The 13,050-nt window shown below is 48.3% G+C and overlaps 2 protein-coding genes across 5 annotated transcripts in view; one reads left to right on the top strand and one right to left on the bottom strand.

Moving 5' to 3' along the window:
• The window catches only part of SYNE2 (spectrin repeat containing nuclear envelope protein 2), a 304,773-nt gene extending 297,755 nt beyond the window's left edge, over positions 1–7,018 (top strand). For all 4 annotated transcript variants that reach the window (XM_070418606.1, XM_070418595.1, XM_070418615.1 and 1 more), the window contains 6 exons: positions 380–580; positions 3,169–3,297; positions 4,341–4,532; positions 5,287–5,373; positions 5,754–5,803; positions 6,044–7,018. In XM_070418606.1, coding sequence (XP_070274707.1) covers positions 380–580; positions 3,169–3,297; positions 4,341–4,532; positions 5,287–5,373; positions 5,754–5,803; positions 6,044–6,266 — 882 coding nt within the window. In that variant the 3' untranslated portion in view covers positions 6,267–7,018. The remainder of the gene's footprint in view (positions 1–379; positions 581–3,168; positions 3,298–4,340; positions 4,533–5,286; positions 5,374–5,753; positions 5,804–6,043) is intronic.
• Positions 1–13,050, bottom strand: part of ESR2 (estrogen receptor 2) — a 54,716-nt gene that overhangs the window by 2,659 nt on the left and 39,007 nt on the right. The window lies entirely within an intron of this gene.

The following is a 13,050-nucleotide window of genomic DNA, read 5'->3' as shown; positions in this document are numbered from 1 at the left end:
CATGGATATATCAGGGGTAACCATTCACCCTAAGGAATAGCACTTCTGTGTAACCAAGTGTACTTTATCTGCAAGACTTTTTTAATCTGATCCAGAAGTGTTAAGCCAGCCAGAGCTCAGCGGGCCCGCCTGAGCTGGCCTCTGGCTGAGCTGGCCGGCCAGGAGACAGGCCTCTGCTCTCTGCCCAGCGGCCAAGTGCACTGACCTTGTAAGGCAGCTTCTTCACCTGACGCTTCCCAGCCAGTCATAGGCGAGGTCGCCCTGCTTCTGTGGCCTTGGCTTGGGGACGCGTTTGGAAGATCTGTTCCCACGGAGGTTCTAAGTGAACCCCACACCACTCTCTTCAGAGCGCCTCACCCAGCCTTTCCTTCTGCGGCAGGAGATATTAAACGCCTTGGACACCTACAAGGCTTTGGTGATCTCTCTCAATGTGAGCAGCAAGGAGCTCCTGCAGACCGGGAGCGGCGAGTCCAAAGAGCTCCATGAGAACGTGGGCCAGCTGCGGCTGCACTGGGACGCGGCGCGGGCTGCGGTGGAGAGCTGGAGAGAGGGCTTGCGGCAGTCGCTCATGCAGTGCCAGGTACGCCGCCACAGCTGGCGCTGAAGGCCCAGTCCCGGGCATAGCCAGGCCCACGTGGGTGGGAGGGGCGGATATTTTTATCATCGTCGGGCTGCGTTGGCACAGCCAAATGTGTCTTGTGTTAGGAAACATGTGCTTTGCCATTTGTTTCTGAAGAGGCCCACCTGCTGTCTCACAGCCTGACGCTTACCCTGGGTCTCCTGCTCTGCTGCCCAGGCCACTCATAGTGTGAGGGTTTCAGCAAGCATTCCAGGGGTCAGAAATGCCACTCCAACCCATCTCTGTCCTTTTGTCAGGAAGGCTCCTGGCCCTGGAACAAGGAGCAGTTTAACCTGCTCCACAGCCTTAGTAGCTGTATAATTTTGGGCAAATCATTGAATCTTCTGGACCTCAGTTTTCTTATCTGAAAAATTAGAGTCCCGGTGCACAAAATTTGTGCACGGGTAGGGTCCCTAGGCCTGGCAGGCAATCAGGGCTGATCAGGGCCTTCCAGGTGCTGGCTGGGCCCTTCCTTCCCCAGCTGCCAGCTGCTGGCTGGGACCTCCCTTCATTCCGTGCCACCCCCTGGTGGTCAGTGCACATCATAGCGAGTAATCGAACTCCCGGTCGAACTCCCAAGGGGACACTTTGCATATTAGCCATATATATATATACACACACACACACACACACACACACACACACACACACACACTCTAGAGGCCCGGTGCACAAAAATTTGTGCGCTCGGTGGGGGAGGGGGGGGGAGGGAGGTCCCTCAGCTGGGCCTGTGCCCTCTCGCAGTCTGGGACCCCTCGGGAGATAACGACCTGCTGGCTTAGGCCTGCTCCTGGGTGGCAGAGGGCAGGCCCAATCCCTAGGTGCAGCCCCTGGTCATGCACAGAGCAGGGCGGCTTGGGAGGTTGTGATGCCACCCTCAGTCACGCTCAGGGTGGGGCCGATTGGGGAGTTGGGGCACCGCCCCCTGTCACACTCAAGGCAGGGTCGATGGGGAGGTTGCAGTGCCACCCCCTGTCACGCACAGAGCAGGGCCAATCAGGGGGTTGGGGCTGGGGCACTGCCCCCTGTCATGCACAGAGCAGGGCCCATCAGGGGGTTGGGGCTCAATACCCTGTCACGCACAGAGCAGGGCCAACCAGGGGATTGGGCGCTGCCCCCTGTCATGCACAGAGCAGGGGTGATCATGGGGTTGAGGAGCTCCCCCGTCACGCACAGAGTAGGGCAGATCAGGGGGTTGGGGCGCCGCCCTCTATCACCCACAGAGCAGGGCCGATCAGGGGGTTGGGGCACCGCCACTGTCACACTCAGGGCAGGGCCGATGGGGAGGTTATGGCTCTACCCTGTCACACACAGAGCAGGGCCGATCAGGGGGTTGGGATGCTGCACCCTGTCACACACAGAGCCGCAGGGCGATCAGGGGGTTTGGGCGCTGCCCCCTGTCATGCTGATCCGGTGCCAGGGGGCCGGCTGGTTTGCCCTGAAGGGTATCCTGGATCAGGGTGGGGGTCCCCACTGGGGTGCCTGGCCAGCCTGGATGAGGGGATGATGGCTGTTTGCAGCTGGTCACACACCCTTCAGGGTGGGGGTCCCCACTGGGGTGCCTGGCCAATCTGGGTGAGGGGCTGAGGGCTGCTTTCAGGCTGGTGGTTGTTGACGGAAGCTCCCAACCGCTCCTTTTTTTTCTCTTTTTTTTATTTTATTCTGGGCCAGCTTTAACTCTGGCTCTAGCTCTGAGGCTTCTGCTGGTTTGTTTGCATTCTATAATCGAAACAATGTATAACTCCAGCTCTGAGATCCCGGGCTGGCTATATTTGTTACAAAGTTTCAAACTGCCAGCTCAGAGGCCAGCAAGTCAGGCGGGGAATGTTGGAGTCTGCAGTCCCTGGAGCAAGCAAGCCTCATGTTCGCTTCCAGCTGCCTGGCTGCCGGCCGCCATCTTGGCTGACAGTTAATTTGCATATACTCACTGATCAGCCAATGAAAAGGGTAGCGGTCGTACGCTAATTACCATGTTTCTCTTTTATTAGTGTGTGTGTATATATATATATATATATATATATATATATATATGTATGTATATGTATATGTATATATATATATATGAATAATTTTAGTGCCTCCATCACAGGATTCATTTTAGGACAGTATGCTTGTAGTCTTAGCCCAGCACCCAACACATATTAAATGCTCAGCCCAGGTTACCTCTAACCCCGTCATAGGGAGCATGAGCCACCAATAAGCCCACATGCAGCCCTGTCCTTGGGTTATTATACATCAGGGGTAACCATTCATCCCAAGGAATAGCACTTCTGTGTAACTACGTGTACTTTGGCCACTCAACCCAGCACATTTGTGTGGTCTTCCTGTCATAGCAGGTGGGGCGTTCTGAAGCCCCGCCTTTGCGTCAGCCCCTTTCACTTGGCAGATTTCATCCTGCCTTCTGGAGCTGTGCCCAGTGTTCTCTCCTTCCCCCTTTCCTTGTTTTGGGGCCTTTTATCCACTGGATAGGACAAGAAGAGCAGATGACTCTCATGGACTAGAGTTTGTTTTATGAATGGCCAACGCTGTGATGTGTGTTGTTTTTTAAGGACTTCCACCAGTTGAGTCAGAATCTGCTCCTGTGGTTGGCGAGTGCCGAGAGCCGGAGGCAGCAGGCTCATGTCACTGACCCAAAGGCAGACCCCCAGGCTCTTCTGGGGTGCCGGGAGGAACTCCTGGTAAGTCTCCTGGGCGGCTCTGCACCTCCTGGCCTGTCAGGAGTCCTCCTTAGGTAGCCTCACCTAGTTTCTGGGAACAGCAGAGCCAGTGGGTGTCTGAGCCCCCCTCTGTGTTCTGAAGCAGGATGACCTGCAGGGATGAAGAGCAGGGCCCAGAGCAGGAGGTCTTCAAGGCTCAGGAACTGAGGACAAGGGAGTTTAGCAATATCCTGAGACACTTTTCTCCCATGTAAATACGGCTCATTTGGGGGAAATCGGATGCAGGTGGTCCACCTGCATGAGCTTCCTTTATCCACTATAGAAAAGTCTTCCTTCTCAGAGGTCACTTGTGTTTCCATATATTTATCTCACTAACGTGTTAACATGAGACCTCATTTGCACTCAAGTGGACATTTTTATCCACATACTTAAATGTGGTTTAATTTTAAATATTTAACATTTAATCACAATGCTGGTCGTTGTTTAAAAAACATCGTTGTGCTAAAAGCTCTGTGAAGCCACACTCTGCAGGATCGCTGTGTCCCACAGGACTTTCTGTGACGGAATGTTCTGTCTGCTCTCTGCCCGGTGTGACAGCTACTGAGTCCCTGAAATGTGGCTGGTGGGACTGGAAATGAACTTTTCATCTTAATTAATTTAAACTTAAACAGCCACATGTTGTCTAGTGGCTACCATATTGGACAGCAAGAGAGCCACACAACCACCCTCAACAATACAAGCAAATTTGCCGTCTGCCTTCATATTTCTAAATAGTACGCTGACGCTGCCTTTTTTCAATTCGTTAGATTTTCCCTTGCCCTCCTGCCATTAGTCGATAAGGACTCCTCCAGCAACACAGTTGTCTCCAGAATGAGAAGGAATAAAAAGGGACAGGGTGTAGTCAGCTTGCTGTCCAAGGGATGCTGGGCTTGCGGACACAGGTGGGAGGAGCGGAAGGTTCTGGAGTGGAGCACCAGCCAGCGCTCGTCCCTGATGAATGAGCACCTGCTCCTGCCGCACTAGCTCCCCTTTGCATAAACAGTTTCACACTTGTCTGTCCTTAGCAACTGGAAAAGGAGCTAATGGAACGTCAACCTCAGGTGAACTCCCTACAAGAGATTTCAGACAGCCTTCTCATTAAGGGGCACGGAGAAGACTACATTGAGGCCGAAGAGAAGGTGCACGTCATTGAGAAGAAACTCAGACGGTTACTGGAGCAAGTGTCCCATGACTTAATGTCCTTGCAGGGAAGCCAGGTGAGTCCCCGGGTGGCTTTCAAATACAAAGATGTCATAACAGATGCAGGCACGAAGGCCGCAAGCTCGCCGTGGGAGTGGCGTCCCGAGTCATACCCCTCTCTAGCCGTGTGGCCTTAGAACATTACATAAGCTCTTTAAGCTGTTTCATCGTTCGTAGCATAAGAGGGATGTAACAAGAGTGCCTTCCTCTCAGCAGGGCTGGGCTAATCAGATCAATCCCAATGCTTCTACCATTTCTGCCTTGCCTTCACGTTGAAGACGCGAGCCTTCACTTTTCTCACGTGTCACACTTTCAAGTCCTCTTCTCTGTCCTGCTCACTCTGCTCTGACCACTTTCTCATTTGTCTGCTTTCTGGCCTTTAAAATGTGTTCCAACTCAGAACAAATGAACACCCAAACCGTGGCGCCTCCAGTCCGGAGTCCACATGCCCTCCTGTGCAGCAGGACCACGTGGTCTCGCTGGCACGTGGTCCCGGCAGCACTTGCACAAGCTCACTGCCAGCTCCTTCTGTCCCTCTTGCTCCTGCTGACCTCAGCCTCCCCCCACATGTGCTGTGGGTTGTTAATGCAAGAAGTTGGCCTTGTTTACATACATTCCCTTTTGTCTGAAAAAGCCCCTCTTCTGGGAAGATTTGAGCTGGGGGAGGGGAGGTGGTGTGATGAAGACTCTGCACGAAGCACGTTTTTGTGCTGTGGAGACTTCAGAACCTGTTTCCCTGAACTGAATGGACTCGTGGGGTATGGATTGCAGATCCCAGACCCGTCTCTGCCCGGCCTGGACGAGGTGGATGCTGGAGACCAGCCTCCAGCAGTGTGCGTGCCAGCTTCCCCGGCAAAGGTGAGAGCCCTTCCGCTGTGAGAACCATACTGATTAGTTTCCAAAGCCACTGAGAGGACAGGAACGGGGGACTGCGCGGCCCCCAGAGAGCGCATGGCGCCATAGACTGCTCCAACCTGCGGCGCGGTGGGGAAAGGCTTCCTCCACGTTCCTCTCAGGGACGGTAGCAGGTTGGGAAAGAGGGGAGCCCTCCAACTGGAGGCTTCCCAGTCTCCAGTAACAACAGATCGACAAACCCAGCTATTACCTCACAGAGCTTCGTATCAAACGTATTCTCTAGTCGCCAAAGCTTGTCAGGAAGCCCACCTAAGGAAGGATGTTTCCTCACCGACAGAACTAAGAATTATATTCAGGTCACTAACTGGATTGTTTTCATCCAGGAGACCGGAGCAGAGAGAACTACCAAAGGCAAGAACAGGACAGACAGCAGGTAATAGCCCTGAATGCCCCTGTCCACCCGCTCACCAAGGCCACGATCCAGGTCTTTGTAAAAATCCGGTTTCCTTTCATCTGGAAAGGGCGAGGCCTCTCTCCCAAACCTGCACCCAGCCGTTGGTCCCATTTTAATCTCAGTCCTGGGCGTCTGACTTACATGAGCAGGCGGTCAGGAACCGGGAGTGGGTTCTGCCTCCGAGCCTCCTGCTGAGCTCTCCCCCTTCTCTGTTGCCAGGGTGCCGGGCCCGGCTGACCCTGGCCGCTCTCGGCCGCAGCGCTCCTTCCTGTCCCGGGTGCTCCGGGCGGCACTGCCCCTGCAGCTGCTGCTCCTGCTGCTGCTGCTCCTGGCCTGCCTGCTGCCCTCCTCCGAGGAGGACTACAGCTGCACGCAGGCCAACAACTTCGCCAGGTCCTTCTACCCCATGCTGAGGTACACCAACGGGCCACCCCCCACATAGAGGCTCAGCCTGTGTCCTCGGGAGCCCAGCTCGCGGCCCCAGACCCACCTGTGAGTGACGGAGCGGCAGCACCGCCCAGGGACCTGCTGCGGACACCTCCCTCCGGGCGCAGCCAGAGGACTGGTTTGGGGATCTCTGGAAACTGCAGTTTCCTCAGGAGCCAAGCACTTTGTGAATTCTGACTTATTTGTAAACATTATTAAAATGTAGCTAATATGGTCAGGTGAACAGTAGTGTTCATCACATAGTATATATTCTAGAAACAAGCAAGCGGATTCTGCCTTAGGAATGGTTCGGAAACTCACGTGCACCCTTGGCTGATGGAACAAAACAATCGTATTTTAAATGTATAGAATTAAATTTTACTCCAATCAGCTAACAATTCTGAGCTACAGGTTATAAACCAAAATGTTCTGTTCAGTACTTAGATCTGCTCTTTTATATTGCGTTAAATTTTTAAAGAGATTATATTGCATGGATGTGTTGTGCATATTTTTTAACAATGCTGAATCTGTATGAATGTAAACTTTGATTTTTTTAAGAAAATCAGATTTTAGCTTTGGACTAATGTACAGTAAATGCCAAAATACATACTTGATAGGGGCGTTTTTATAAGTTAATTTTATAAGACTTTTCACATTCAAAGTGCTGCTTCAGGTTTTAACTGTTTGGCTACAGGGGGGGTTGGTACAGATACCTGAAGCTGTTTGTCGTATGTACAATGTTTCTCATTAAAACAAAAAATAGCCATACATTTGTTGTGCTGGATTATGTTACAAAGCAGCTAAATAGTGTGTGTAATCTTCCAGAACACAAAAATTATGCTTAAACTATTTAGTTCTGAGATAAGCTTTATATTCTACTTACTTAACGTTGTACAGAATAATATGAGATCTAGAGACCTACACCTTTATATGAGGCAGCTACTCGGTGTGTGACCCTGTAGAGCTGCAGGGAAGGATAATTTCACCCAGATTTTTCTATTCCCGGCTCTCTCCAAAGCGAACCAATAGTGTTTAGCAAACACAGGCAGAGCCACCTGCTTTGCATCCAGTCCCACTACCGCTCTCATTTTTCATTTTAAAAAAAAGAGGGTGGTTAGAAGTTTCTGAACCAGTTCCTTGTTAACCACTCCTAACCTGCTCCTTGGGAGACACCACTGACTCAGCAGCAACCTCAGTCCCCTCTCTCCTCCCAAAACTAACCTCTGGGGAAGCCAAGGAGGCGCCGCTTCTGTGGATCAGACACCCCCAGGACGCAGCAGGTCACAAGCAGCTCACAGAAAGAAATCGTTGAAGAGAGATTGGGGGGGGGGGGGGGGAGGTACCTTTTTACCAAGTAACTTCAGAGTCTTTTAATTCTTTAAAATAATTCACCTCTCTGACCAAAGGAGGTGACCACTCTGAGACCTTTTCTGCCCTTAAGGAGGGACTCTGGCGAGTCCCAGTTGGAAGGGAAGTGTTGTTTGCATTTTGAAGCCTAATTATGCACACCAAGTCTCAGGATAAACCCTCCCCCCAGGGGAGCCTTTCTACAGGAAACTCAGTGCAGCCCCAGAGGTTTGTTAAACCTAATCCGCTTGACACTGTCCTAAGGTTTAGTGTTCCCCACCACAAAGGCACGTTTCATTACGATAACTTCAGCATGAATGAATCTTTTTTCCCCATCCCTAAAGTGGGGGTTAATACTAAGTGACTCAGATGAGATAATTACAGAAAATCTACCCAAATTTATATATTTATATTTGTGGGCTGCATTTTACTTGAGCACACAGCACCTGTGGTCATAAATCACAAGTGTGAGATTAGCTGACTAACGGTTAAATTGCTACCTTTTTTTTTTTTAAATATATTTTATTAATTTTTCACAGAGAGTAAGGGAGAGGGATAGAGAGTTAGAAACATTGGTCAGCTGCCTCCTGCACACCTCCCACTGGGGATGTGCCCACAACCAAGGTACATGCCCTTGGCCGGAATCGAACCTGGGACCTTTCAGTCCGCAGGCCGAGGCTCTATCCACTGAGCCAAACCGGCTAGGGCAAATTGCTACCTTTTTAAAAAGCGTTCAACAGCATAAGTCAGAGATTCTTAACTCTTGAAGTTGTACACAAGCATTTGTGTTTATGTACCTTTTTCTAGGAAGAGTATCCGTGGTTTTCATCAAATTCTTAAAAGGCTCTGCAAACCTAAAATAGAATTCAGAATAGAATGGCAACGCTCCCTGAAAATCCTTATGCTCAACTCCCAACAAATACAGTTTTAAAACAAAAATTATGAAAAACACTTTATTTAGCTTATGTGACATTAAACTTCTTTCTGCAACAATGCCATAGACAGTAAAGGGACACAGCAAAGAAAAAGCAGTACCTGGAGGAACGGAAAGCAGTTCTCAAAATCTTCCTTCACACAACAGCAAACATTTGTAAAAAGGCCCAAATTTAAAAGCCTGCTAATGGTACAAAGCATTCATTTGAAAAAAGTGACAAATGATAGGCAGCCAACAGTCTCAGGTACACAGGGCCACTGAGTAGAGTGACAGGACCGAGAGCCGCAGCAGGTGGACACCGCGCAGAGAACACCTGCAGCCGCAGGGGCTGTGCAGGTAACGGGCGCTGTTCTGGGCCGGCATCGCAAGCCTTGGCCCATCAGGGAAACCCACATCACATAACAGTGACTGGCCCACAAATGAATAGGATCCTCGACTCCAAAGCAAGAAAAAGGGTTATAAGATCACATATCACAAAGAATGCATATCTTTAGAGCTGCCACTACAGCCCCAATTCCAGCAACTTGGAGAGCTACAAAGAATAAAAAGCATGTGTTTCACACTATAGGAAACCGAACTCCGCAGGGAAGCAGCAGTGCCTAAAAGATGTGAGAATTTTACATGAGTAAACTGGTAAACTTCCAAGAAACCACACCTGGGGAAAGCAGTAACAAAAGAGGAGGTGAGGGTAGTACTACCTACTAGCTGATGAGCCCAGGATGGGAGGACTGGAATAACAAAATGCATCTTATTTTTTCCACCTGTCAAGGATGCTATTCGGGCCCTAGCCGGTTTGGCTCAGTGGATAGAGTGTCGGCCTGCGGACTGAAGGGTCTCGGGTTTGATTCCCAGTCAGGGCACATGCCTGGGTTGCGGGCTTGATCCCCAGTGGGGTGTGCAGGAAGCAGCCAATTAATGATTCTCATCATTGATGTTTCTATCTCTCTCTCCCTCTCCCTTCCTCTCTGAAATTAATAAAAATGTATTTTTTTTAAAAAAAAAGGATGCTATTCTGTAAAAGTTCATGTGAACCCCATCTAAGCTGAGAAGGTAGGCAATTATAACTTAGCCGTCTCTCCCTTACACACTGAGGCTCTTCAGAGCAAGCCCTGCAGCAGGGACCATGCTAACCAGAAGACGAAATCTGGCCTAAGCGTTGCCGGATGTAGGCTTATTGACCGTGGGCAGGTCAGTTTACCCCTCTGGCCTTTAATTTACACGTGTGTAAAAGATGGGACGGGACTTGTTATCTAGAAGGGTGTTCCAGAAGTTGGGGCCGGCCCCACCACAAGCAGGCCCCACTGAAGCCAGAGCGGCCATGCTTGTCAGGCTGCTTTTAACTAGTTAAACTGCATGGCCTGCATTCAGTTCTGTCACTTATTCCCTGAGTGACCTTGAGCAAGTTTGCTTATCCTCGCTGGCTTCCACAGGCAAAAACAGAGGACAACAGTCATTGCTGTGAGGATTAACTGGACGGGTGAGGCACTGAGAACTGTCTGGCACACAGTAAGTGTTGCTCAAATATTTTTAGGTACTCAGTGATGTATTTTTACAATTCCCTTCACATAACCTTTACTATTTTTAAAAGGTTTTTAGTGCTTAGAGAAATGTGTCAAATCTTATTTTTAAAAAATGGTTGGTTTCAAAACAGACCTAGAAATGGAAGGTTCACCTTGAAGAGATGTCAACTTATGCAAGTCCCTCAGCCAATTTAAATACAACCAAACTTGATTGTCACATGCTAGAAAATGGCTTATATCTATGAACATATAATATAGCTCTGCCAAGAACTGGAAACTGATTGTTTTTTACTGACATCTGAAATAATTGTCCTTCCAGCTGAGTTAGCAGGGGAAGTAATCCAAATAAAGGGGGTCTCACTGCAGAGCTTTTGACTTTGCGTTTTGTTTTTATACAGTTAGCCTCCAGACCTGCTCTGTTCCCACTTCAATGTGTCAGGAAAAATCTCTTCAAAATTATTTTAGGGTCGAATCCTTTGTAGGGAGTCCTGGTGGACAGCAAGCATGTGACAGGCCAGATCGAGGGGGTGTGGTGAGGGGGGAGGGAGTGCGGTTAGAACAACATGTGAAAACACAGCGCAGCTCTGGGTGCCCACACAGTCCCCTTCAGGTGCTGCCTGCTCTCTCCGAGGAACCTGAGCAAACACTGTGCTAAGAGAATAGTCCATTGAGAATAGTCCATGGTAGTTATATAATTGAAATTTGTCTATATGACTCCATATTAGACCCTCATGTGTGGAAATAAGCCCAAATCTCACTCATTCCCACAAAATAAGTTTCTCATATTAAATGATGACTTAAATATCAAAACAGTGGGTCACTGTCCAATCACACATTAAGGTGTAGTTGGGCCCTAGCTGGTTTTGCTCACTGGTTAGAGCATTAGCTCGAGAACCAAAGGACATGTGGGAAGCAACCAATTGATGTGTCTCTCTCATGTGGATGTTTCTCTCTCTCTATCTCTCCTTCCCATCTCCACCACCCCCACCCCCACCCCCCCACCCCCACCTTCCACTCTCTCTAGAAATCAATGGGGAAAATATCCTCAGGTGAAGATTTTTTAAAAAGTGCAGTTGGGTGGGTTTTTGTTTTTCAATACTCAATTCCTGTTGATAGTTGTCAGCTCCTACTCCCCCTAGTTCAGGGATAGGGAACCTTTTTTCTGCCAAGGGCCATTTGAATATTTATATCATCATTCGTGGGCCATACAAAATTATCAACTTAAAAATTAGCCTGTTATATTTGGTCAAACAATTAATTAACTCACCCCTAATGCCTTGGCAGGGCCAGACCAAATGATTTCACGGGTCTTATATGGCCCTTGGGCCGGACGTTCCCCACCCCTGCCCTAGTTAATTCCTTTTAAAGACTGAACTTGAAAACACTGAAACCCTTGCATAGCTATGGGAGAATTTTAAGTTGTCTATGGACCATTTTGGGGGATGGATACCCTGCAAAAAGACATTTAAAAAGAAAATGCTATTAAAATGAAATCTTTAAAATGGACACTGATGAGTTTCCCCAAAACATGTAAAAATGGCAGCCTGATCTTGCACACTGGTGGTTCTTAGAAATGTCTTAGAGGATATTTTTGGAGCAGATGGGCACAGAGACCCAAAACACTTCATCTGAAAGTGGGAAAATGCCCTTGAGTATTAAAACAAAAACAAACAAAAAACTTTAAACTATAGACCATGCTATCTCAACAGCCTACTCGGCCCAGGCCCAGTACCAAGTAGGCCTCTCAGGTTGGGCTAAATAACCTGTTTCCCCAGCACACGCAAGTGAGGCCTGAGCCAGGAAGAGGTTACCAAGATGGTACATCCCCTGATGCGCTGAGTCCAAATGCAGTGGAAGGCGCAGCCTCGAGAAGCATCAGGAATATCTGTGAACAGGGAGTCGTGGGCAGTGATGAGTTTTCCTAAGAGCGTGCACTAGTCTGGATCAGCACAGGCGTGGCATGGAAAGGTGCTTGATTAGACACAAGTCCAGCCCGGTGCCTACCTTGGGCATCAATAATCGACCTAAAGACCTTCATTCCATTACCTCATTCTGTTTTTTGTTGTTGTTTTGCTTTGCTTTTAACCTGTTATCTTTTATAAATACAATTAAGAGAATTTCATCGGCACAGAACTGTTCAAGGCTAGGCTATCTTCTTTGCCTCCCGTCCCCCTCTATTTGTCATGGGGCTTCTAAGCTACTCAGAAGTAAAACTGACCAGGATCACACTGGTTCTTTGGTCCCTAAACAATCAAGCTTATTTTCTGTATTGAATCTCACTGAGGCTGTAACACTGAGTCATTAAGAATAATTTCAGACCACCTCAGAATATAGACAATGGTGTGTTCTCTAGATGTATGTCCCAGTGTTTCTGAAACAGTTCTGCTCAACTTTTAATAAAATTGCACCAATATCAAAATTAAGACGTATTCAAGGTCTCACTAGCAGAAACCAACCTTTATATCATTGAATTATCCTAATGACTTAGTAAATACAGAGCGTGCTAGCCACAGGAAACCTATTTTCAAAAAGGAAATGTGTTTAATCTCATATCACAAGGTAATTTTTTAAAACCACAAAAATCACACATGATTATTTAATTGCTCACTTTCAAAACATAGATGTAACTCATTTTATGCATTCACTATGTTCCTGAAAATTTCCATTATTAAAAAGTAAGTTAAAATTGTAATTTGAGGTGCCTTATCATAATGTCCTATTTATGTTCTGCTTGGAATAAAAACTAATATTTTACTAAGTTTCCATTTCACCCAGTCCACCATATAAATATTCTGATACGAAAATATTTTAAAAGAGCCCGAGGGTGTAAAGAATTCTCTTGCTATAAGTAATTATTCTCTTCTTCATGTCAGGTTCACAAACCAGGTCTTGTTCATGTCGGAACAGTTTGACTCTAAACCTGACACACTAGTTGTTCACCCTTCCCTAGGACGGGGTGCCTGGCACACACACAGCCGTGCCTCTGGATGGCTGTGGCT

This window comes from Myotis yumanensis, unplaced genomic scaffold (assembly GCF_028538775.1).
Source record: "Myotis yumanensis isolate MYYU_CA2020_CCGP unplaced genomic scaffold, mMyoYum1.0.hap1 SCAF_1, whole genome shotgun sequence".
Lineage (NCBI taxonomy): Eukaryota > Metazoa > Chordata > Mammalia > Chiroptera > Vespertilionidae > Myotis > Myotis yumanensis.
Note: the sequence above shows the minus strand (reverse complement) of the source record. Positions and strands in the feature narration are given on the sequence as shown.